We start from the raw sequence: 27,281 nt of genomic DNA, 5'->3' as shown, positions 1-27,281 counted from the left end.
AAACAAGAAAAAAGAAGAGGGAAAATCGTCTATTCCCCGGCGGCTCTTATCGTATTATTATTTGTTCACCGGTTGACAAGCTTTTCGTGTCTTCAACAACCTTGTCTCATCTCGTTTTTGCCGCATGTTTAACATAATTCTTCGCTTTGCCCGATGCATTTAATTTCCTCTTCGATTATTTTACTTGCGTTACATACTTTTAAGTTATTATTATATTTTTTCACCGTGCTTTTTTCGTGCCTTAAATCGTCCATTCGTTTATTTATTTGTTTTAACATTTTTCAATGCTGCTTTCTCGCATTCACGTTCACGTTTCTTTCTTTTTTCCTTTTTCTTCCTGCTTCTCCTCTTCCCGCCGGTTTTCTTTTCTTTTTTGTTCTTTTCTTTTTTTCATTTTATTTAAACGCGAATGTCCTTATCTTTGACGGCACTTCGCGGCGTGTCTCAAGGCTACAAAAGCCTGTACACGCGATTACGAGATAGTGCATCCCATCATATCGCCTCGCACGCGAAGCTGTTTTGCGCCGTACGACGTGACGCTCGAGAGAGTGCTGAACCCGCGCTTCAGAATGATTTTTTTTTGCTCGTGAGCCTCCAACTATCCGTGGAAACCTGCACTTTTCACACCGCGAGTGGCGTTTAACGATCGGCGCGTGTCGGTTGCACACAAGTCACGCATCTATATTGATTGAATTTCCATCGTCGAGCTTTAGCATCCAATAGCTAAATTTTTTCAGCAAAATTAATATACTCCGAGATAGGAAAAAAAAACGTTTTTTTACCTGAAATTAAAAGATAAAGAAATTTTATTTATACCTGTATTACTGCCTGATCTGTTCGTATATTTCTCAATGTTTTTTTTTTTTGCCGATCTTCCTCCCATCATATATTTCCGTCATATTATCCGCTATCTTGTTATTATTTCGCATTTATTAACAGTTACTACAGTTTAAATCGTGTGCTTTAAAATTCTTTATCGAAAATAAATTTTCTAAGAGGTGATAAATGCAGAGAAATTACTTTACAATTGATAGTCAATGCCGCGTACCGGAAGATTATTGCGAATATATTAGCATACGACGAGGTAATGAGGCATTAAATACGCTGCATTGTCACGGCGATACATTTGCGCATAAAGTGCGATGGACATTTCTTTTTTTTTTATTGTTTGTCGCGAATCATCCGTCACACTTGCGCGAATAATCATGCACGGTTAGTCGCGATTTGCTTATGCGCGTCGCTTTTTCAGGGCAGCTCGCAATAAAAATGCGAAGTTCGAGGATACCGACGTTCAGTATTCGCGCGACATAAATTCCTGTTGTTTGTAGGACGCGTTGCATCAAATTACCGCCGAACAGTTATTTATTGTGTCGAGTGATATTGTCCACGTTAGGGATGCGTCGCTTTTGAGGTCGCGCTTTAAACACGCGTGATAAATGTCGGAATAAAATTCGTGAACGGCACGGAATCACGAAAAATCATACGCGGAAGTGCACGCGGAGTTCACCGATCGCGATAAATCGGTGTCGCGACGTGAAAAGAGTCGTCCTTCGATTCTGCGGAAGAATTCCGCAAACGCGTAAATGAAAATTTTTTTAATACACAGAATTCACGGAGAACAACTTATATATCGGTATGACGAATAATCATGAGCACCGAAGAGGCGGTATAGCGAGTATTTACGTGCGTACATTTGATATGTTACCAACGGTAACGATTCATAAATCCATCCAGTGTGATGTAACTTTAGCCTTTCCTCGCGCTCGTGTAAGCCGTGTAATAATTCGTAAAAGCGCAACGTCGGCTTTCACGGGCAGCGCCGGTTGTGCGCTGCCGGATCTCTTGATCGATCGACCGCGATCCATCGATCGGTTGCGCTGCCGTGCGTACGCGAGCGATATGCCCAGGGCTCGTTATCGAGCCGCGGGGAGGAGGTGATCGGATAGACGTTATCGGATCGAATTCCGCGGGAATATATTAATTTAAAATTGCCGCCGCGCGGCGCGGCGCGGGGATTAAAACGGCGATTGCGATCTGACGTGCGCCTTCGAACAGGTGCGAGAGCTTTATTATCCGTCAGTAAAGAGCACGATACCTATTATATCCTCTCGCGATACGTCGAGATCATCTTTTTCGAGCGCGCATCAAACTTCGGCCGGACACACTGAAAGCCGGTGCTCCGGTTCGAATTTAATAGGGCATCGACTGAGCGTCGGCCGAGTGACGCGTCTTCTCGTTAACGTCGAGGGTAAGGTATCCGATGTCCCCGATGAAACGAACGTCGTCGATACGGAATGTAAAGCGCCGTTATCGGGACGAATATCTAAAAAAAGGAGAGGAGAGGGGGGGGGAGGGAACGCGATACGGACAATTGGCCCGAAACGTATTGGTCGGCGATGGTTCGACAACGGAATAGAGAATCGCCAATGACGCACAGATCACCTCAAGTTTGCGATAAAGCGTGTAACGTTATCGGTCCTTGAACACGATAGGTGCGTCCATGAAGTGTCTAATTAAGCGCCTCGCGACACATTTCCTCTATGCATCGCATTCACCTCGAGTCGCGCTGCCTCATATCGGCACGAATGTATAACGACGCGTCGGCCGCGTTAATGGTCGGCTTTACCTGCATCGTATTACGCGCGTTATAGCTGGTTTAAATCTTGATGGACACAGCGGCGCGTTCATTTTTATAATTACGAAATATAAACTGTCGAGGCTGATACGCATGGAAGGAGGATAATTATACTTTCTTGCATCCGACGGAATCTTCCTCTCTTCTTCTTTTTTCTCGCTTCTTACCATTACAGTTGCTTTACGCAAAAATTAAATTTGGATATATCATCATGGAAGAATATTCTCTCTTCTCGGAAAAAATTAATTTAGTTCACAAAAAGATATAGTTAAAGCGAGTATATTTTCCTAATGATTAACACATTATACGAGAAACTTAATATTATTTGCATTTAATTTCTGTTAAAAAATAACAACGATCTACGATCGGCCGAATGATCTTCGATTATATACTGTTTTGCTTTAGATCATAAATTTAATTCAATCAAATCATTTACATATCACAACCTTATTAAGCGAGTTGAGAACTATTTACAGTATATTTTTTTTACAAAGATACTCATAATCTATGGACTAAGTATTAATCTGTTTTTTTATATAAAGCCCACGGAACTTTTCAACGGATTAAACGTGTCGTGGTTAATTAATTAACACTCTTGTTACTTTGACTTTTAAAATAATTAAAGGCGACACTGTTCTCACCGTAAGGTAAATGGCTCTCGCTCGAGCTGGTAGCTCATTCAAAATTTCCGAAGGCAAGGACAACGAAGGGAGAGAACGCGATACGTGGCCGTGGCAGGCAGGCGGGCAGGCAGGCGGGTAGGCAGGCAGGAAGGAAGGAGATCGCTGCGCGGCGGTCGACGGCCAATTTCTGAATGCAAATAACGGTGGTGTCGAAAGGGGCCTCCTCGCGGATGAAAACGCGGGGAGGCGGTGGTATGCAAATAGAAAGCTGTTACGGGCGTCTTCTTCGCCTTCGGCCTAACCTACGCCACTTGAATATGACGCGCGAGCCAACCCCTTTCTCACGACGTGGAAACTGCGAATTCAATGTGAAAGGGCCAGGCCGAGGTAGGGTGTAATAAAAAAAGAGAGGATGTCACGCTCGCGCCATTTCGTCATTTTTTTTTCAGCGATTCATTTTGAATCGCCGTATTCCTCCCGCGGAAATTTTTTGCGAAGATAAACGTAATCTCGAAATCATTTCATGGTCGATCGGATCTAATCTTCTTTGCAACAGCGATCTGGAACAGAGAGATTTTTGTTTTGTTTATCTTTTCGCATTTTAAATGTGGAAGGAAATTTGTCAATTTATCTACGTTTGACTAGGCGATAAATAGCGGAGTATTGACCAGAGGTCTGACGAGTTCTATACTATATATATCATAGGCGCGATATTAAGCCGGCAGCGACAAGCTGAATCTGATTAATTAGCGATCGCATGCGGGCAAATTAATCTCGCGCTTTATCTGGAGAACTTTAATAGGTACCTCGCCATTCACCAGCTGCCGCTGCACGTTGCACGGGACGTGGTTACCTCTTTCAGCAGTCTCTATTAATTCGAAAGCCATAGAAACATTCGTGTCATCGTAATATCAGTGCGCGTTAATTTCTCTCCTTTTTTTTTCTTAGTTTCAATTTTTTGGCAGTGCCAAACGACTAACGCTACAAGTATCGATAAAAGTATCGGGAAGAGAATAGAAATACGCGGAATATCGCGAGTATTAATTTGCTGACAAAATCGACAGTTGTGTCGACTTGTGCTGGGCTGAGCACAACTCAGATATGCATTATTATCAACATCCAATAACTATAAACCCGAATTTTTAATATAAAATACTTGCGCGAAGGGCCGCGTTCAAGAGTAAAGTGCCCTTCATATTGTTGTGTTGACGAAATCGACAGTTGTGCCGACTTATGCTAAGCGAGTATATGTTAGATATGCATTTGTAGGCTCTTTAGATGACTGATACAAGAATAAATGTCATTTATATATTTTTTTTTCCAAATCTATTTTTTATCATAACTTTTATTGTTATTATTTTTTAAAGATAATATTTTGGTACAATATTAACACAATCGAGAAAATTAAAAGAATCGCAAAGTGGCGGGCTAAAATGTCATTTTTTTTTTATTTTTTATGACATTTTTCACATTACGGTTTTAAAATTCGAGCACAAACCTAGCACAATTCAGCACAACTCTCAAAATAAGTTATTTCTAAAAGTGGGGGGCTAACTTCTAATAGGTTCGAGCCGAGTTCTTCGAGTTTCTCACACCTGAGTTGAAGAGCCGTAGGACTAATAAGAAATCTTATAGGGGCGGTCGCATGGCGAGATCACGACGTGGAGAGCCTCCGCACTCACGCACACGAACGCATGCACACGCACATACACATGCATGGGGCGAAGACGGGAGATATAATGATGGCCATGGCGTACCCTATAGCGTGTAAACCATAAGAGATAATGTAACAGTGGAAGTTCGGCTGGCGCCACTCGTTATTTATACAGTGTGGTCGGCGAGAAAGGGGTCTGACGGGGAGAGAGAAGGGGAGGGAGGGGGGATTTCTCTCGGGGCAGGGGGTGAAGGCCGGAGACGCCCACTAAATTATTATTTGTTCTTGGCAAGTCATAAACGTCCGGAATTATACCGGAGCTACCACGAAGTCTTCTCCGCCACGAAACTTTTTCCCGCCGACCTACGGAGCAGCAGGAAGTGACGAGAGTCCGTTTAGCACTTGAGAGACATTCTCGATTAGCGATTCATGTTTTTCAGCTTTGTACCGTAATTCCGTATCGCAATTTTTTTTTTCTGAAAATCGACACACGTGCCGATCAAGGAAAGAAACGTTCAAACAGACAATCGTTATCGGAAGAATTTTTACAAAAAAATATAAAAATAACTAATTTTCGTCGCAAAGTGAAGAAGAAGGCCGCGCGAGATACGTGACAGTTCCTTTGACTTTCTGGATTCAGAACTGAAACAAAGGCACGCGTCCCTTTGCCGTCTCGCTCCGAATCGCGCGTCCGTGGTAAAAAAGGGACGAGAGGTTCGGAGAAACTTTCGTTGGAGACGCGACTTCAATACGTTTCGTCGATCCTCCTCTCTTGGATCCGGTTAAAAAAGTTCCTCGCTGCGGGGGTCCCGTGAGAGGAGATGCGGCCGAAAGATGAAGGGAGAAGAAGCTCTCGAAACCCTGGCGGTGCCGGAGAGCGGCGACTATCGGTTTCCCTATCGCGCCCGCTCATCTCCCTTTGGGGCCCTCTACGCGGGGCCCTACGGTAGAAAGGCGTATATAAACTCGGCCTTAACTGCTTTACGACGATCGTTTGTACCGATTTGTTCGACAAGACTCTCGCGCAGCCGAGAGGAGTGAACAGGGCGAGGAGGAGGAGGAGGAGGAGCAGGAGGAGGAGGAGGAGAATAAGAAGGTGGCGGAGAGGTTCTCTCCTCTTCCTTGCTCTCCGTTTCTCTTTTTCACTGTCAATTCGCGAATAGATTTGTGCCCTGCCCTTCGTCGTCCCATAAAGTCTCCCCTTCTCGCCTCCTTCTGTTCTCCTCGCTACGTCTTTTCCGCCGTGTTATGCTTCCTCGTGATGTCGAACCGAGGAGAACGGCGCGCGTATCGTTACGAGGCGCGTCGATAAATTTGCGGAACGTAACGGCGTAAGCAACGTAAAAATAACGACACCGGGGAGGAGGTGCACGCGATAATTTTGTAATATACGGCGCGATTGATTCATCGGGATCCGGGACGGAAGGGGGAGCGACATGGTCGATTTACGATGTAGTTTCGGACGGATTTTTTAATTTCCTCTGCTTGGCGGCTCTTTTGCCAAGGAAAGCACACATCGTGCGGTTTCTTAAACCCATACTTTATGCTTCTTAGTCTGGAAAGCGTGAAGCATACGATAATCCGTGTCTTTGCAACTGGTCTTTTCGAAAGAAGGGATCAAGAGAAGGAAACTCTTGTACAATATCAGAGAATTTATATTAAAATTTGCAGTTGTTTATCGTATAGGTATATCAACATGCATACTTAAAAAGTTGCTGATTACTTCTAATTGCATATACAGATTCTCGGTTCGAGTAAGAATCTAGGAATTAAATAAATAAAATTATCACCTCAATTGTTTAATACGAAAAACACTTGCGGGAGGCTTTTCTTATACATCACGTGTACGATTCGCGTGTCACCCGTTACATGGATACCGATGGGATCGATGGGAGATGAAAGGGAAGGAGAGGAGAAAGGAGATAAGGAGCGGCGGGAAGATTGGCGGGAAGAGAGAGAAATAAATGGGCATGCGAGGAAAGGGACGCGAGAGCAAATCATCGGTGGGCGCGCGCAGTGCGCTCTTAGCGATAAAATAAATTAACTTTAAGCTACCGAGTTGCGCGGGATTCTTTCGGTGGCGCGTCCCCGTCGCGTGTAATGACGCGCCGTAAATAACGATTCCCCCCTTCGATTTATCGACGAGTGCGTGACGACGGGGACGGGGAGAGGTCTGTTCGAGCTCTTCGGCGCGTTGCATAAAAGCGATGCACACCGGCGATGCGGCCGGTATGCGCGTTACAGTTTGCCGGGACGATGAGCATTATCTGTCCGCTGGCGTCGTTACGCCTTACCGGGGAACTCGCTCTCCTCTCAGCTAAAATAACGAGGCTTCTTTTTCTACGGTCCTCCCGGCCGCCCGGACCCGGAGAAATCGTAACGATTAGTCGCGCAAAGTCCTAACGTTTCATCGGCACGTCGTTTGAATTTCTCGGCGCCGCGAAAGAAACCGCGGACGTGAGGGACTCGAGGTCGTTCTTAATTGCCGGACGAAAAGATAAAAGTGGTGTCTCGATTCTTGAAAATTTAAGATAAAGATGGTGATTCGATTCTTGAAAATTTATTTTATTAATCAGTGATAAATTTCTTTCCGTTTGCTTTTTATGATCGTGATGAAAAATAAAATGAAATTTTTTGTCAAATAATAGGGTAATAAATAGTATTGCTCGGCAGGATGGGATCTTAGGTGTTTTATGATTTTTTATTTTTCTCAATTGAATTTATATACGAAAATTTGAAACAATTGCTTGTCACGAATTGCCATTGCTATTAAGACTTTCAACGTAGCAGTCCTAAATTATATTCCTAAATCGACACTCAAATCTAGAAATTGATTATCCCCTTCATTTGCCTCGAAATTCTTATTACGAAAAATTTTTTATTTTCTGGACTATGAGCGAAAAATCCATAAGGCGCGTTATCGAAAATCTATGTCACATATCACATCCTCCTCCTTTCTCTTCTCTAATAAGTGCGTTCGCGCTTTGGAGAAATATTACTTTTCGGAAGCGTGAAAGCAGTGTGCATAATCAGTGGTCGTAAATAACGTAGTAAATCGACTCTCGCACGACGATTGCTAGGATGATACACCTATCGCGCGTCTGTCCGCGTCGTAAATCCGCGATTGGTTCCATCGAACCGACGGCGGGTGTATCTCCATCGAGATATCGGCGCGACTCCGGCTCTCTCGTAACGGCGAGGAGAAGACGGCAACAGCAGCGGCAACAACGTGCACCTGTGCGCTTGCCCCGTACCTTTTCTCCCCTATTTGTCGTCATTACTCATCGACGATATCGTAAGAGATATTTCGTGAGGAGCGAGCTGCGTTCCTTATTTATGTCTGTTCGAACGAGGCTCTTAGATTTACGTAACTGCGATACCCACGAATGAGATTATTTCGAAGGAATCGCTTTCGCCCAAGAACTTTATGCGAAAGATAAATCTCTTATTATTTTTTTCCGTTATACGAGTAATGAACAAATAAAAAAAACAAAAAGAGAGAGAGAGAGAGAGAGAGAGAGAGAGAGAGAGAGAGAGAATTATGGATAATTGATTATTATTAATCAATTATCAATAAATGAAAATTTTGTTTTCTTCTTGAATGACTCTCTTAATATATTTAATATATTTAAAAAAATTAACATCTGCTTAATTTTCTCTTTCTTTTTTATTTTTACACGAACATTTGTAATTAAACGAGAAATTATCACATCTTGCTGTATTAACGATTGGTGATCATCGCGTCTATAGAAACTCACTCGACGAGGTGAGAGCCTTGTCGAATAAAGCAGCGATATGCGTGTGTGTACTATACGGCGTATTCGATCGGTGTGCAACCACTCATCCAATGTTTCTCCGTTTCTCGTTAACGAGGCAGAAGCCGTAGGGCCAGCACGAAATGCCGAAAGAACGCCCGAGGCCACGTCTAGATCGGGCCCCGCCGATAGAGCCGTAACGCCGAAAATTAGCGCCGTCCAAGAAACAAATACGTGAGAAAAGAGGAAGAAAGAAAGAGAGAAAGAGATAGGGAGAGAAGGGCAGCGATGGTTTCATGAACGAGGAAAGCTTGCACGACGTCCCCGAGAGAGAGAGAGAGAGAGAGAGAGAGAGAGAGAGAGAGAGGAGAGATGCGCGCGCGCGCGCGCGCGCGCGCGCGCGCGCGCGTGTGTGTGTGTGTGTGTGTGTGTGTGTGTGTGTGTGTGTGTGTGTGTGTGCACGCCGTGTCGACGAAGAGAGGATGCATGCGCACGCTGTATCGTCGTCGTCTCCTCGTCGTCGCACATCACCGCGGGCTCCTGAGGCTTCGTGGAAACGATCTCTCTTCCACCTGCCATACACCGCGGAAAACGCAGTATCGGGGATGGATGTACTGGGTGTCCCGGAAGTGCATCTCTGCGGTTAAACCCGAAACAGGCAGACCACTTCCGCGAAGCAAAAGGATGAGAGAAAGAGAGAGAGAGAGAGAGAGAGAGAGAGAAGGAAAATAGAAAAGAAGAAGAGGAAAGGGTGGTTTTGGCAATATCAAGTTGGAATGATCAAGTTGAAACGATGAAGAAGCGAAACGAATAAAAATGCTTGAGAGCTCTGTCACGTGTCTTTGCGTATATAATTAATATCTATGTGTATAATCAATATTTATATAGTGTGCAATTAATTAAAGGTGTCTGCATATGCTAATTGTAGTTAAATTACGAGACACATGAGGTTGAAGTAACAATTAATCTAACAGGATTATGCTATTAAATCGCTATTAAAAAAATGAGTTCGATCAATCGTTAATTGCGATCATCGTGATCATCGTTCGCATCATCGTGAAAGCGGAGAAAGGAGGCATAAATTATATATCGATTAAAAAGATTGGCATCTCTTTGGCAACTTATTAGCGATGGTATCCGCGATATAGGTCCGCGCTCTGCGGATCGATCGAGAGTCTCTCTCGAAAATGGAAGTACACACCATATGCCATATGGGAATAAACTGACGCGGTACGCTCGAGAGGGAGAGAGAACGAGAGGGAGATTGCTATGTGTAAAGCCCTTTGAACATTGTAGCGGGACGAAGAATTACAAACGAGGAAGGAAGGCCGGATGATCGAATGTCGGGCGAAGCAGGTGCTTCGACAAAGTTGTCCATTTTACGTTGCGCTTTATTTTGTATTCTGTTCTGTTTCATCGCATGATACCTCCGCGAATCAATCATAACACGATATCGCCACGGTAGTGGCGTTATCGTTCTCCCGATGTAATTGTATCGTCGCACGCGCTACATATTTAATAGCAATAATCGCGGAGCATAGGCATAACACGTCATAGATATGAAAATGAGAAAACGAGCGAGCCTCGCGTCCGAGCTTTTTGGTGTCACGATTATTATTTTAATTTTTTTCTAAGTTAATTACGACGTATCGAGACTTATTATACGTATTATACGCTTATTTTTCTTTTTTTGTTCTCGCGCGAAGCTTAGAAAATAATAGGATTACGTATAATTTATTCTGTTTTTTTTTGTGAAATTTACATAAATAGATTTCATCGATACTGAAGGATTATAGGATTATACAATATTTATTACCGCCGCACGGGTCCGTTCGATCTCGGAATAAAAATAGTAGAAAAGAATGCCGTCATTGGCTGGCTCGTATCCCGTAGATTCTTTTAATTTTCTCGGCTACGATTTATCGTGCGCGTGATCGCTTTTTTACGATTTAATTTTTAGTATTATTGCCGGCATAGATATTGACGCGGCGTCGACAACGCAGCTCGATCTGGCACCTAATTTCTCGTTCTTCCCGACAGCAATATAAACTGTAATGAGGATACAGATGCCGATAAATATTTCTGATGACTCGGCCGCTGCCGTAAGACTCCCATCTTGAGGCTTCGAAAGCCCTTTCCGTAATCTGGGAAGAGAATGGCTATTAAAGCCGAGCGGTGCCTTCTCGCCTTTCTAAAGGAATGTCTTTTCTTTTAAAGAGAAAACTATGTCTTCGGAATTTTTCTTTTGAATTTTTAGAATAAATAATGCTCTGAAAAAAAAAATCTCAATCAAATCTTCTCCATCCATTTCTTACCAATCGAGTTAGTTCGAATTTACAATAACAATACAATATGTAAAATATGCTAAGCTTATTTTTTTTTTAATACAATCTATTTCACATTTGTGTGTTAACACATGCATAGAATATATAAAGGGAACTGTTTGGAAAAGAGATTATATAGATAGGTCTTTGTGAAAATGATCATATAAGGGAACACACGCTGCTTTGGGTAACACGGCTTGCTTTGACCTATTACAGCACGTAACGAGCGATGATCCCGATCGACAAAATGTGTCCCCGGTCGAGAATTTGGGTTCGGGGATATATGGTAGTCACTCGGGACGGACAGGACAGCTGCTTTCGATCGGTGGCAAGCATCTTATCGAACTCGCTTCGAGCGGCGATACAGGCGTTAAAGGCGACCAAGAAAAGAAGGCGCTGTGCGCCCGCGGCGGAGACCGTAGCGGGAGCTCTTAAAGGCGCGTTTATCGGACGATTTACAGCTTTCAGCAGCCTCGTGCGGCGACAACGGCCGGCTCATAATTTGTTTACCCGTATTGTCGCTCATTAGCAGATATGTCAGCTGAGAATTATGTACGACGGAAGAAAAGGTCGCGTCGTGGCGCGAGTAAGTGACGTTACGCTTCTATGATACATGAGACGACCGGATGAATCTTAACCCCGCACATGATTTCGGAGTAATAATGTACGTCCATATTTCTTTCTTTTTTTTTTTTTTTTTTTTTTTAAACGTCATATACGATCTTTAAGTAATATAGCACCGCATACATCACGAATATTTCGAAGATTTAGTTTCTGTGAGAATATCGTGTTGATTTTATGTCTGTGCAATAATTAATTCCATAATATGAATAAATATTAGAGGCGAGACACGAGATTGTTTACACATCTCGAGCTGATTTTTTAATTCGACCGAGAACACAGGCCAGTTTACGCATCGGTGTCCGATTAATTTGATGCGCGTGAATTAATTAAATGCCGCTCGTGACGCTAAACATTTGGGAAATTTGCAGCGCGTCCGTCTGCATTTTTGCTTTTTAATTGTTCTTAAATCATCGAGATACCGGCGGCGGTTGCTTTGTGAATCACGCAGCACGATCCCGCCTCTCGCAATTTTTGTTTTCTGCTGTCAATATGGCGCCGTTGCAGAGACAGATCGTGATATAATAAAATAATGAAATATTTTTCGCGTAATAAAACGTGAGGTATTTTTCAACGTTATGCAATCGAGCGATCGATCACATGGCCGTCGAATAAAGGACATCCGCGTCCAGCATTTGCCAACGATGCGGCGCCCGGCAGCACTCCACACTCCTCGCAGGACTCTCGCGCGCGTCTCCTCCCGCGGGATATTTTGGCTCACATAGCGCGGATAATCCGGCTTAGTGTCCTCCTCGACGTGAATGAAAGCGACGTCTGGTTTATCGCGAGCGAATGCGCCGTCGAGCCGAGATCCTGTCTCCCATCCTCACTTGCGCCGAAATTCGACAGGGAACGGGATGCGTCTGTCAACGAACAGACAGTAGGCAGATGCTACCAGAAATCCCCGCGACACCTTTGATGTCGCGAGATGATCGACTGGTCCTTGTCGATCGATATTCGGCAACCCTTAGAATTCGCGGGGTTTTTTGGTTTTTTTTTTTTGGAAGCGCTAATTAATTTAATTTTCGTATGATTTACGAAATAAATTTTGAGTGTGAAAATTTATATTTAAATAATTTCTATCTGTTATATTTGGTAATTTTGTAATTTTATTCTTCAAAATGTATTAGTAACATCTATTTTTTTATGTGCTCTTTTACTGAGAAAATAAATTATTAAAAAACCGATCACACAGAGCATCTTCAGCCTTGGACTGAGACAAAGAGAGTTACAAATACTTTTTGTTCGGTGTCATTAACGACTGATTTTATTGCTGGGTGCAGAATTGTGTACTGAGAAAGTCTTGTCTTGTACGTCATTTCTAACTGCGTCATAACGTCTGTTGAGACATTTTTTTAAATGTGTCGAGTTATGATGTCTAATCATGATAATGGAGTTTTGTTATAACTTGACTATAAAAAACTATCTATGTTAAAGTGTGCTAATTAATTTAAAGATAATAGCGATTCAAATATTTTTGTGAAATTCTGGATTCGGTGCGATGGAACTTGGAACGTATATTAAAGAAGTCAATATATATATATATATATATATATATATATATATATATATATATATATTGATATATATATAAAACATATAAATATATTATCATTATACAATCTACTTATATAAATCTACAAATCAATCTTTTTATAAATATGCAATAATTTTTTATTAAAAAAAATTCTTAAATCATGATAACGAAGATATAATATTATCTTGTTATTTACTGCATGCGACAATACTAGTTAATCAAAGTGCGCTTATTTTCAAACTTATTTATTTTCTCAAGGAAACTCATTTATTTTCGAGGGAACATTTTACGGTGCAAAAAAAGAATATACCGCTATGTTTATTTTTTTTTACTCGATTAGCGCGTTCAGGACGATGGAATTTCGATATAATCCCTTGTGCGGAATCTCGAAGCGCGATTCTTCTCGAGAAAAACACGTCGCGCGTAGCCTTCATTATGGAACCGGTGAGCCACACGACGGTGGATCTCGCGTTTCGTACGAAAAAACGTGATTCCGAGCGACGATTTTTCCAGATCTTTCGAGTGATGCCGGCATCTCCTCTTCGTCAGACGAATATAATTCCACGACAAACATCTCGGCTGTACCTCGATGGTCGCTACCGGGATCTGCAGCACGATCGTCGTTGGTTTCTGTGGCCCGGGGGAACGAGTTCCGGTTTTTATTCCAGGGAACGCGCGCCTCGGAAGCCAGCGGCGTCTGACAGCGGCCAGGATTAACTCGTGCACGTTTCTATTCCGACCTTTCAGGATTCTACCAAGTGTCGCCAACTCGTGACTCGCGGCCGCGCGACGTTCCTCGCGCGAGTGCGTGCGCTTCGTTCCTTTCCAAGCGAGGCTGCTCGTCGCCGGAGGCGAGTTTTTCGCGAATCGCATCCTAGATTTTAATTTGACATTTTGATACGCCGGAAATATCGCGCGTTACTTTGGTGCCTCGTAGAGACAGCAAACGACAAGTTACTTTCAGCATCAAGGATCGTACCATGCGCGGACGATATAAATCTAAGATAAGGCGCAATTTGCATGATAATCTAAGTTAGTTCACTCAGTTGAGCCAGCAATTTAATTGAACTGTACGTGTTGATCGGGGGTCTAGGCAGATGTTTCCTCAGATGAAGTTCCGAGTTTCCGGTCTGGACGCCAAAGCCAAGTACATCCTCCTGCTAGACATTGTCGCCGCCGATGACTACAGATACAAATTCCACAACAGGTAGAGGTTTTTGCGTGGTGTAGAGAAAACGAAGGCACTCGTAAAAATATAATTGTCGCGGGCAACTCGTGTCAATGATCTCGAGAGTTTTCTGAACATCGCATGTATAATCTTTCGGTCTTAATATCTGTACTTTATTTTTCTCTTCTCTTTATGGCGATGTTCATTAAATATATTTATTGCACGAAAATAATGTTCTCCCACTTGTCGAGATTATTGAAATCTGGTGTCCAACACAAAAGCGTCGTATCGAAAATGATGATTTTAAGCACGGTTCCCCCCCCGTTACCGTGGGGAACAGTAAAAAAAAATTCAGCAGTGAACGGCAAAACTAATGTATGGTATGTGTCTTTTTTGCGATTGCAAAATTGTTCGCAGACGCATGTTCCCCGCGTATAAAGTGAGGGTGTTCGGGTTAGACAAGCAGGCTAGCTACATACTTCTAATGGACATCGTGGCATCGGACGAATGCCGATATAAATTTCACAACAGGTGATACCCTTGACCCTGCGCGGTCGTAGCGATCCTGGATCATTTTTTTTTAATTACAAATTGGAATCACAATCGTATTGCAATAATGTTTAAAAGACTTTCTCTGAGGGGAACTTAATATCTCTTTTTTTTTTTTTTTTGCATAGGAGGTAAAGCATTTTCGGAATTACATTTTTGAAATAATGATCCTGGATCGGTCCCAATGCGCGAATTACATTATCTACCAGGAGACTCTCCTGAAATAAGTGTGGAGCGTGCGCTGCGAACAATTCCTCATACTCGTCGAAAATAATTTATTCATAGTCCTACATCATCTTATCGCGATCTTAAGCCCGACTAAACTATCCCGCTATGTATAAAAAGTCTACGTACTATTTTTGTAGTTCTCGTGCGAAAAGTCAATTACGAAATATATCTCGATATTTATTTATACACAAATGTTTAATTAATATATTTATGTTTGTGTACTCTTGTGAACGTAGCAACGTTTATAAAAAGAAATAATGAATGTTTGATTCTCTCGCAGAAGTGCCACGTAAGGGAAGGACCCATGGGAAATTATTTCGACTTGTATGGGGATCGCAAGCCTTCACATTAGTTAACCGAGATGCCTCGTGAATTTCGTGCCTTTATATTTCTTAACATCCCGTGTCTCACCGCGTATTTCACATATTATATGTAAAGATTATAATTTTTTTAAATTACATTAAGCAGCCGCGCGTTGATAATCATTTAATATTCCAACATATATCCTCGCGATTTGAAAGTGACTTCCACGTTTGTTTGCTCGTTTTCGTTTAAAGTTTCTCTCGAATTTGGCCAGGCGCAAATATTTGCTTAGTTACAAAAAACGTGAACGATCGTGTATTTCTTTCGTATACTTTCGCGCACTTCTCGACGGTACCGGGACTTTTTCGCAACGGACATCGGATCGCCGACTCGTTCCGACAGAGGGACTCGATTAGCGCTCTCCATCTTGAGAAAATTCTTGCGAGGCATCTCCGATACCGACGTGCGGACGATCGAAAACGCAGACCACAATGAACGATTACATCACGCCGGCGACCGCAGCCACTTTGGAACTCGTCGAACGAGTTTCTTCCTTCGGTCTCCTTCGTGCTCGAGTTTGACCCACCTGCGACGACGGGAAAGAGCACGAATGATGGACACGCCTCCCTTAAAAGACAACAATCATGTCCGTTTGATACTCGCGGCAGGTCGAACTTACTCGAGCCAACGAGGAACCCCAGGCGACTCTTTTCGGCTTGTTCTGGACCATCGGTTTCGTCGCCTGCGTTTAGGGACAAGCGGGTACCCCTGGAGGAAATTGCTGGAATCTATTCGATTATCGGAAGGAATGATTAATACGTGCGCGTTTCAAATTAGAGTCAAACTCTAACTAGATACGTCGAATAAAAAATCAGCTTAATCGGATAAATTATAATCTACTCTAGATAATTCTACGTAAATTAAATTTCTCATAGGCTCTCTTGTTTAAGATATAAGATCAAATACGAGCTAGGGATCGACATCGAATTAAATTATAGTCTATCCCATCGGACTATTTTCTTATGGTCTGCGTTTCGATCTCAATGATTTGTGCTAAGTAACGATGAAGAGCATTTTCCTGCCACTTCGTCGTTGTCGAGGCACACGTCACGTGGCGAACTGCACCTCGTAATCTTCTAATACGTTTCTTACGCGTGTTGCGAGCAGTAGGTGGATGGTGGCGGGTAAGGCGGATCCGGAAATGCCGAAGAGGATGTACATACATCCGGACTCGCCCAGCAGCGGCGAGCAGTGGATGCAGAAGGTCGTGAGCTTCCACAAGCTCAAGCTCACCAACAACATCAGCGACAAGCACGGCTTTGTAAGTACTGTACGTAACGCCAACCAAACAATTACTTACTTACTAGCTACTCTCTAAGCTTGCTTCTTTAGTTTGCAATTAATCGCTAACTTGAACCTGCCTGAAACGTGCGGTGACAGGCCGATTCAAAATTGCGAAACGGCCGTGATCGATATGTGCATGCATGCGACATATTCCGCGATAAATTTCGCGCAACGATGACGATCGGTGGATTACATATAGAATTAAATCAAGCCATAATGTATAAAAATATTTTTAAAGCTCAAGAGGGAGTATTTATTAAAACGTGATGATGATCTTTGCACGCGAAAAAGAATTAATAAAGAGAGCTGACATTTCTAGATAAGAAGCATCTAAGTAATACTCCAATTATGAAGTACACCGGTTCTATCTGAATAACGATCCTCCTGTTAATCGCGTATACACCAGCGAAGAGGCCGAGATTCGCAAGATCGATCGAGAAACCGGAAACGGAGCAGTCGCGTTCCTTCACAACGGCTCTGAAGGATCTCGTCAGGCGCGCGCGATCGGATTTCCGCGCGGATACCTAACCGCAGCGTAATCCTGGGATTAAGTTATCGCGATGGATTTCGCCGTCAAGTAGTTCGCTCTTTCTCCCCACGCTTCTTCCCCCGTTTCGCGCTCCTCTTATTCGTCTTCTTCCTCTCTATTAGCCTCGGCCGCCTCGGTCCCCCCCCCCCCCTTGGCTCCCGCTTCGCCGTCGTCTTTTCTTTCTCTTCGACGCGCGGGTCGCGCGGAAGCCAGCATTAACTAAAGAAGAAGCCTGTCCCCTTTCTACGGTAGTTCTGTCTCTCTTTCCCTACTTCGTCCTTTTTTTGCGAATCCTTTTTGCGGCAGCCCGTCGGCGCCCTTTGAAGGATCTTGCATCGCTGGCTCGTGAAATCTAGTCCTCCTTACCCAGAGCCCACCCGATGTCAATGGCTGGCTGTCGAGCAGTGCGTGGCAGATCGACCTTTGTTAAGACCACTCTTCTGCGTCTCCTGCTTCTCCTTTCCTTCCTTCTAATCTCCTTTCTCTTTCGACGTCTATCTCTTTCTCTTTTACGAAACACTCGCATAAACATCTACGCGCCGGGCGAAGGGAGAAAAGCGAAACGAGTACTTATAAGAGAGCGAAATGGATACGGAGATGAGGGACGAGAGAGAGAGAGAGAGAGAGAGAGAGAGAGAGAGAGAGAGAAAGAAACAGAGAGAAAAGGAAGAGAGGGGCGAGAAGGAGAGACAGGGAGCAACGGTAGATTGTCGTCGAAAGGTAATGTGGCCACGATATTATGCATGGTTCACCTACATCGTGTGACGGGGCAGCGGGCGTGCGTCTTCCGCCCTTAAGAGGGCTCTCTCTCTCTCTCTCTCTCTCTCTCTCTCTCTCTCTCTTTTTCTTTTTTCTCTTCACTTCGGCAGAGAGTCTGGATCCAGTTTGTGCACGAGCCCAGAAAATGCCTCTCGAAAATATCTTCCGAACCCCTTTCTTGCTGCGGCTAATAGATGACAACCCTTTTCACCTGGCTCAACCCTTTCCAGATTTAGGAAAGATCTGGTCTGAGAGAGTCCTTTGAAAGATTATGTGTTTTTTCACGCTACTTCAAAAGTGTGTCTATAAAAGCGATCACGTATGAATATAATGGAGTACAAACTTGTTAAAGAACGCGCGAGTGTGGTTATTTATCGACACAAAAAAAAGATATGTAACTTGTTCCTTTTTCGAATGCGCATTTGATAAAATATGTGGGTTAGACAGAAATTATTGCTGACTTCTCGATGTAATTACCTTATAAAACATTCAATGATTATGTTATACAACAAAACGTTGTACGGTTATTAAAATCAATATTTTAAAGAGTTTAACTAGCAGTTTTAACAACTAAAGCATATGCCGCCGTCTATGCCGGGATCTGACGAACTGTTACTTCTTTTCTTTCGTATACGAATCCATTAGGATAGTAAAACATGAAGATGTTAGTCGGACTAACAATAAGTTTGGAGAGTGGTTTTGGGGTTTGACTTTGGGTTTGACCCTAATTTTCACAGAGATTTAACCCTCCTTTTACTTAACGAAGGCGGAGGAATCTTGAGGAAAGGGCACTTGGAAAAGGAGAAAAATTGGCACAAACAACTCGGAATTTTCTCGACTCTAATCCCGGCGTTAAACGAAGGTAGGAAGGGATGAACGACGCACCGGGCCTTTTGTCGAGAAATCCCGGCGTGGCAAACAAAAACGAGACAGTGCCGCCGAGTCACGGCTCTTCCGAGATGTCTTCGAGAGCAATCCCGGCGGAGGGCCTAGGTCCGCGAGTAAATATCGGTGAAAGGCCGTCGAGGACCGCAAACAGGAAACTGACGATGTGTCACCAGAACGGTCGGAGGCAACGATCCTGACGGCGACAGGGCGGCTGAAAGGACCTCGTTGCTCCCGTTTTAAAGCGACACCGCGTGCGCTTCTTCAGGCGCTAGTAAGCATTAGGCGTGGGAATATTTGACAGAATGAGAGCCGTAGGGGCGGATCTGTTTTTTAAATAGAAGCCGAGGTACACGCGATCCTGTGATACACCATGTATTCCATTAATAACCGGTTCGAATACCCGACGATGCGCACATAAGAAATATCACAAAAGATAATTAGATCTTGTTTGTGTAAAAGCGAGTACGACTGTGGGGATGAATTTTTATGCTGATGATGATACACGCGCATGCTTTTATACGCCGCCACTTCTGAGTCACGTCCATTCGAAATGTATGATGATATATATATATATATATATATATATATATATATATATGGACGTGATAATTTTTTTTTTTTCTGTTCCTTCAACTAGCTCCAGGCACAATCCGATGGCAGGTTCATGGATACCGCCGCTCTTTATTAATTGTCGGCGATCGTCTCTTTCTTCGCGGTCCAAGCGCGTTATCGTCATTACGGCTTCCCGCTAATGAAGTAGTTCGATTCCAGCGAGCCGTTTCGCCGCGGGACATCCGAAATACTGGAAATACTGGAATCGCGAGCGACCTTCCCTCACGTCGCTGGAGATTATCTTTTAGACGCATTCTCTCGGTTGCAGCCTCGACAACTTCCATTTGGCATTCAGATACGTCACCCTTACTCTAGATACTCCAACGACTTCTCTCTGCTCTGACATTGTACTCCGTTCTATTAGTTGCATTTCTTCAAAGCTGCCGTTCCCACGCAAGCCTACCGGAGCGATATTTGTTGTTGAAGCATCAGCATGATAAAAGCGTTTTCGTTCTAAAATCTGATGTTTTTATCAGACGGTAATACATCGAAAAGCGGACGTTTTTTTATCGCGCGCGACACGTACTGTATTTATATAATTCTTTCGGGGATATAATGGACCACCGAGCCGTCATTTATGAAATGTATCTTGCTCGCTTTACCAGATTTAGCAGAATAACGGATTCGCAGTAATTTTTTATTTCGTTTTCCCTCCGCACCTACACCCATTCACCGTGACCCACATCTATGTATATCGAATGACGTTCTGATGAATCGCGTCCGACGAGAAGGTACAGCCGAGAAACTATTTCATAGGCGCGAAATTTCGGTATCGTTCGATACGTGCTCGACATATCGCTCGGAATTCCGCTTGGAAATCAATTTCCAATTTTCGCCCGGCCCTCGTGGTAGCGCGTGCACAGCAACGCGCGCATCCATATCCGCGCGGGCGGGCAAAAAAAAAAAAAAATAACACATCGAGAAAACGGGGGAGAATTCCTTTTTCAATTTTCCGAAAAAAATTAAAATGGGGAACAATCGGTCTGTCGGACGGAGAGCGACCGAAACTCGATCAAATGTGCCTCGCAGCTTTAATTATCCAGCGCCCAGCGGCGGAGCTTACAGAAGTATGGTCGAACGGCGCTCGTGATTTGTTTAGTAATGGATACGTGCCTGTGTAGTGGTGTTCGTTAGTTGACATTCAGCGATAGACCGATATGGGACGCGGCTTATCCGGGAGATAGCATTTTCCCCGTCTGCCTGCCCCGTCGCGCCTGCCTCGCCGTGAATTTTTTCCCCGGCGTCATCACATCTGCATGTATTCCGCGCGGGGATGGAAAACCGCACTCTAAGATAATATTTAATACGATCCGCGTTTCACGATCTCGCATAGGCCTCGATTGCTTTGCCAACGGGGAGTATCGTATGGCGAACGCGTACGTGCGCATACACGATTGGCTCTCGTGCCTCACGGCCTACACGTGTATTCGCGCCGCGTGCAAATAGGCACGCGGACATCCGCAAGCCGCGCACGCTCTCGCGCGGGACGCCGGAGACGCGGGAGAAGATGCACGAATCGTGTATCGGGGTGTACATTGGATCGCCTCGGCTTCGGCTGCACGCGGGGCTCCGTTGCATGCGTCGCGTGCACGCACACGCACGCTCGTTCATTACGGACGGGCTTCGCGTGTCCCGAGGCGTCGTGCGTGTGAACTTCGACTCTCGCTGCGGTGGCTCGGGGGCCATTTTGCTGTCCGCCGTGCGAGGAACGTCGATTCGATACGTGTCGTGTCGTGTCGCGGGCACTGGATTCCACGACTCATTATCATGAGGATCGGTCACGAAAATCGCGTCGTGATCACGATTGAGGAATCAAATCCCTCCCCCCCCCCCCTCCTCCCCCGATCAAATCCGTCCGCGAGCGGAGGATGCGTCACGTCAACGATTCCGCATCAGCGTTCGATGATCCTCTTACGTCTTGGTATCCACATGTTGCGACGTATTTCATTTAATGTGATTATCCGCTACAATGTAGGATAACGAATTGGTCTCCAAAGGATTGATGGTCGCGTTTGGTGTGTGGGAACCTTTACATAGTCGCGAAATCACTGTCAATGAGACCGCGTTTATATCTCCGTGCTCGCACACCGTTGACGATTACGATCGTCGCGACTTTTGCAATTTGCGTAAGTTATCGCGGCCCGAAGAGATCGTTCCGGTTTTATAGGCACGCATTTTGTCATTATTTACGGCACATAAATTGGCGTTTAATATTCTCGGCCCGTTCCGATAACGTCGGTATCCTTTCGCCGTACACGTCGGAATCCGTGTCGCTTTGTTCCCGGCACAACTCGTATTTACCTAATTATCAGCGAAATGTATCCTTTATGCTCTATCCGCACACGCACTTTGTGTGTCCCGGGTTTTTCAAGTTCATTAATATGACTCGTGACTCAACCGTGCTTTTACTACCAACAGTTGGGCGTCTTTTGCCTTCAATTTTATCGCTCCTCTTTACATAGCGATAAGCTTTCGCTGAACGTTCGGTCGGCGAACGCGCTAGAAAATACTCGCGCGATCGCCGATAACAAATAATATCAATTTGACGAGATACTTTTTTCACCCTTCTATACATTTCTCAATTTAAATCGCGATGATGGAACATCGGGGATGCGCTTTGGGGGAATCTCTTTCATTTTTCATTTCCGTTTAATTATAATTTTCCCCGAGAGTTGCATTCTTTTGTATAATTTTCGTCTTATCGAGTAATATTAATATGCGTCACGCCCGATTCCAGGCTATGTGAAAAAAAAAAAAACAGCTCGCTTCGCACGCAGGCATTATTAAATCAGTTACCCGCGGCTGCGTTTCGCACGCACTCTGCAAATTTCCCTGGGGGTTTGCCCTCCGGCAACAATCGAGCGCGAATTCTACTACGAATTCTAGTCGATGCGAGAAGAAAAGAGACATCACACTTCGCGCATTATCATTCGATGAGACCTTATATTTTCGGTGGAAAGAAAATTTCTGCGTTTCTTTATTTTCCAGTTTATTTTCCTTTATTTTCTTCTCTCTCTCTCTCTCTCTCTCTCTCTCTCTACGGATATCACGTTGTGTATCTCGAATCGATTTTCGTAGCAAAGGCGTGTCGGCGCGTAAATTCCTGAATCCTTAATGAACGTGCCGTTATAACAACGGACACCCGTAATAACAAAGTTAAATCTTAGCGTGATCGAAGAATGTATATCGAAAATATACACCGTCTCGCTATCCTCTCTCCCGGCACCCTATACTTTCGACGTCGCATACCGCTCGTTTGCTCGGCTTCAACGTTTACTTAAGACACGCCGAATTAACGAGCGCGCGCTCATTTGCAGCTTCACGGCGGGCGTTGATTCCAACGTGACCTATCTCTTAAAATTTTATGATTCCCGAGAAACGTCGAGGCGCGACCGTTCGTCGACCATGCGCCGGCGACTTGACGCGTGCAACGCAACGCACCGCACTGCACCGCACCGCATCGCTCCGCACCGCATCTCCGTCCCCGTGTCTCACGCGAGGGCCGGAGGAGCGCGGTCCTCTCGACGGATTAAACGGCGATTAACGATCGTGCATTCTGTATCAAGACATCATCGTGTATCATCCGCGGCGGGCCGGTGCACGAAGACTTGGTTGCGGTGCCGGGCAATTTGCGTCCATCGAGCGAGAAACGGGCGTGGAATCCGGTCGAGCCGCCGCGGTGGCTCCTGATCGTTATAATAAATGGGATAATGACATAACGGGCACGCCAGGATCGAGAACGCGCCCGGGTCCTAACGTCGTAATTATTACTTTCGGCTCGTCCGTTCAGCGTTCTCCTCGCCTCCCTCCCCCCCCGTCGCCTCCCCTTCGTGTTTCCCCGCGACTACGTGAGACACACGCTTTCTTCTAGCTGCGAGGAGGAGGACGCGTCGCCGAAACTGCGCCCGTAGAAGGGAAGACCGCTATTTTGAGCGGCCACGAAGTGGGCAATGACAGTCTACACCTACACGTGTCGTAGGACACGCGAGCTGTTTCCTTACGCGTGTAGGCAAGGCATAACATATGCAGACGAGCTTGCAAGTCTCGCTTGCAAGGTAGGCCGTACGTTCGCCTCTCGTTTTCCCTCGCTTTCGAAGCGAGGTCTTCCGCTCGGTGGAACTAAACTTTACTCGCCGTGCGTGGACGTACAGTTTATTAGTTCGTCGAGTGAAAACTCAAAGAAGGAAGTAGACAACTGTGATAATAGTTGCAACATTTACACGTAAGCAAGTTGATGAGTGAAGAGGCGTCCGCCAACTGTCGACTGCTTCCCGCTTTATCCATCAATTTATTATAACTCGTACGCGATACCTCTGCCCGGTCCTCCTCGCGAAACGGGGCATGGGTTCAACGAACTCTCTACGAACGTACAACGCGAAAAGATCAATATGAAGGAACTGAGAGAATATCAAATCAAAATTAAGCTGATAATACACACGAAAAAAAAAAAAAAGGAAGAAAAAAAGGTGCTGTAAAAAGGGAAGAAACGCGGAAAATTAGATATACTGATCGTAGATTCTAATAAGAAAACAAACTTACAAAAGTTGAAATATCACGGGGGGTGCGCGAAGGGGTGCATCGCTCTGAATAAAGAGGTCGTCTAAGGTCGCAGTTAAGTCTACTGCGGAATTACGGCCGCATTAATCCGTTTGGAGCTCCGTTATCTCCCTTTTCGCGCCAACTCTACACCCGCGCTAACTAACAGCACTCCTTTCCACCGTTCGTTAATCAACGACCGTGCACACCATACTTGTCTGCCGAACGACTAACCGTCTTCTATTTTTCCCGTCTTAATGCCAGCACGGCATTCCCGCAGGTGGCATTGAGCAATTCAGCAAAAGTCTCAGCGATGAGAGAAATCCGCGACACTGTTCGTTACTAAATTAAAGTCCGTATTCCTTGTCATTGAAAAAAAGTAAATAATTTTTTACTTCAGGACGAATCGCGACAGAGGAAAGCACGTCGGTTTATCCGAAATCGTTGTAAATTTTGAAATATAAGAAGTACATATCGATCAATCTTTCCTTTGCATAAATTTTGCAAGTCGGGCATTTTAAATTTTAAATTATATCATACTTTCTTTTTTGAAGAAGAATACATGTAACGCACAAAATCAGATAAATTAATCACGAAAGTGCTCAGCTTACAATATCGATAATAAATATCTTTATTCTTAATATTTGTAAAGAAGCTAAATTACTTGACAGAAATTCCACCTGATATTCCCGGCCATTTTCTTTGACATTTCTGTTCTCGTGCTTTCGCCCGGCCTCATTTATCCCCGCATATAAACGTCGTTTTTCCGCGCTTTAATATTCAATTTGTAGGTCGTTACATGGATACGTCACCTGTCGCATTTTCAACTGAAAATTTCACGAGCGAGCGCGCGCGGTTGCTTTCGGATTCGCCTAGTTCCACAGCTGTCGGCGTCATTGTTCCTCAGCCGGCGATTTTTCGCGAAACTCGTCTGCGATATCTTGGTGAACGCCGGAGAACGCTAAATCCGAGTACTTCGCAAGCGTGACAGCTGTCACTCAGCGGGCATGCATCATCCATGAGAGGTTGGCATATTATTCCAACTAGCGGCATTCATTTCGCAAGGTCGATTATTTCGCGCGCGCGCGCGCGCGCGCGCGCGCGTGTGTGTGTGTGTGTGTGTGCGTGTGTGTGTGTATGTACACGCATTAGTGCTTACTGGCTGTCCGTTCCGACAGCGAAACCAGCCATTCTACTTCCAGCGATCTAATCGAATCGATGAATTTTGCACGAGCATTCGCATTACCAACGGTATTGAATAATCGAGCGTTTTATGGAATCTCGAATGCGTAATCGCGCGCGCCTGAGGACACAAACGCACGAGGCTCGTTACATGTGAATTTAGTACCGCGCCGATCACCGATCGGCCTTTATCATAAATCGACATGAGTTGTTAATGCGATTATCCGTATATATATATATATATATATATATTTCTTTGATCGCACCTTTATTTTTCGCTCTCCAAAACGAGAGCGTGAGCAATCCATAGTGCGGGACTATTATCGATCATCGTCGCTGTGTAATTGCTCGGTTCGATGGCATCGGATTAAATTACAACGGGACGAAAAAAGCGCAAGAATCGTACCTTGCGGCATTTACCTTCCGATTTCGCCAACGGAGACGCGGTGGTCGTGGAGAGGAAGCCATAAATTGATCTTAACGAAAAGAGACGAGAGTTCCGGGTGAGGCTGAAACGAGATAAGAATGAGTTTCGATGGGGTCATCGATGGATTTCCACGTAAGCTCTTTCTTCTCTCGTTCTCTTTCCCTTGTGTGTGTGTGTGTGTGTGTGTGTGTGTGTGTGTGTGTGTGTGTGTGTGCGCGCGCGCGCGCGCGCGCGCGCGCGTGCGTGCGTGCGTGCGTGCATGCGTGCGTACATGCATGCATGCATGTAGGACGCCGAAGGGTGCGCAGGGATAGATAGAGTAGGTCGGTTTAATAGAATCGAACAGGCGGTAAGGCGATCCCGAACGATCTGTCTTTTGCCGCTGAACGGCCCAATCGAAACCCTCCTGGCGACGTCTGACGCGACATTTCCTCACCCCTACCTCTTAACATCGGCAAACAACCCTCGTACAACGTCCCTAACAGACGTCCGCGCGCTGTTTCGTGGGGTAAGACGCGCCCTCGCGATCCGAAAGTGATGGATTTCTCATGATACTCCTTGTAGCAGAATGAAAAATGGCGACGATAGACACCGTTCTATCCGAGAAACGAAATGTCTAAAATATTTAAGAAAAAGAAAAGACACTTAAAATATGTATAAAAAAAAAATATACAAGTTGTAAGAACATGGAATTTATCTTAAAATATTGTTTGCATACGCATATTGATTTCTTTTTGTTCAAATCTTTTTTATTCAGTCACAAGATTATATAATTATAATCACAAGAATATATAATTAATATCGTTTTATCGGAACATCCCCACGCCGTTGACGCTTTCCCCAAATCTTTCTTCTTTGCCGAGCCGAGTCACGGGAATACTTCGTGCGACTCGAGAAGAGAAAATTCGGAAGATAAAGATAAAACGTTAACGAGGCACGCAGAAATAAAGTAGGAAGAGAACGCGGTATTCTTATTCTTGGTAGGTAGTTTCACGAGACGCTACCGCGTTTGCTCGCCTTTTTTCTCCCGCGGTTAGACGTCGTCGTCGCGCACGCGGTGGAAGCGGAGCAAAGAAAGTAAAATTAAAAGATACGCTGCGCGGCGCGGGGAGTTAGGGGCTGGCAAGCGGTTTAAATAAAAAGCAGCACAGTTTCTTTCCTCGCTCTCCCGACAAACGAGCCGCTCTTCCGTTTCCGCGGCCGAAACTCGCGACGGAGAGGAAACGGGAGCACGTGCGGTTATCGCTTGCACGGATAGCAGTTTTCTAATTTTCCTCGATGCGCGCCTTTAAACACGCGCTAAACCTAAAGCCTAGAACAACTAGCCAAAAGCGCCCGTCACGTTTTAATTGCAAACAAACTGCGCAACGCACGCGAGTTTCAACCGTATTTCAATATTATTTAATCTTTATGTCCTGACGCGTAAATATCGGAATATGTCTGCGAGTACACACGGAACGCACCCCGGAATATTTACCACATTCGAAACCGCTAGAAACAAAATTAGGAAAAAAAAAAAAGTGAGGTAGTTATTCCGTGCACATCGGTGATATCCAGCTAGATAATTGCGCGCGGTGAATCAGATTGTCGGCCGTATCTCTTTGTCG

General features: G+C 44.7%; 1 protein-coding gene across 7 annotated transcripts in view; it reads left to right on the top strand.

Moving 5' to 3' along the window:
• bi (T-box transcription factor bifid) overlaps positions 1-27,281 on the top strand; it is a 121,971-nt gene that overhangs the window by 18,329 nt on the left and 76,361 nt on the right. For 2 of the 7 annotated variants that reach the window (XM_089076476.1, XM_089076477.1), the window contains exons 3-5: positions 14,243-14,356; positions 14,735-14,848; positions 16,565-16,727. In XM_089076476.1, the coding sequence (XP_088932602.1) occupies positions 14,243-14,356; positions 14,735-14,848; positions 16,565-16,727 (391 nt within the window). The remainder of the gene's footprint in view (positions 1-14,242; positions 14,357-14,734; positions 14,849-16,564; positions 16,728-27,281) is intronic. The other 5 variants (XM_089076479.1, XM_089076481.1, XM_089076478.1 and 2 more) reach the window with 4 other exon arrangements.

This window comes from Pogonomyrmex barbatus, unplaced genomic scaffold, assembly GCF_055798465.1.
Source record: "Pogonomyrmex barbatus isolate J1 unplaced genomic scaffold, ASM5579846v1 scaffold2, whole genome shotgun sequence".
In the NCBI taxonomy this organism is placed as follows: domain Eukaryota; kingdom Metazoa; phylum Arthropoda; class Insecta; order Hymenoptera; family Formicidae; genus Pogonomyrmex; species Pogonomyrmex barbatus.
This window is presented reverse-complemented; position numbering and strand designations above follow the sequence as displayed.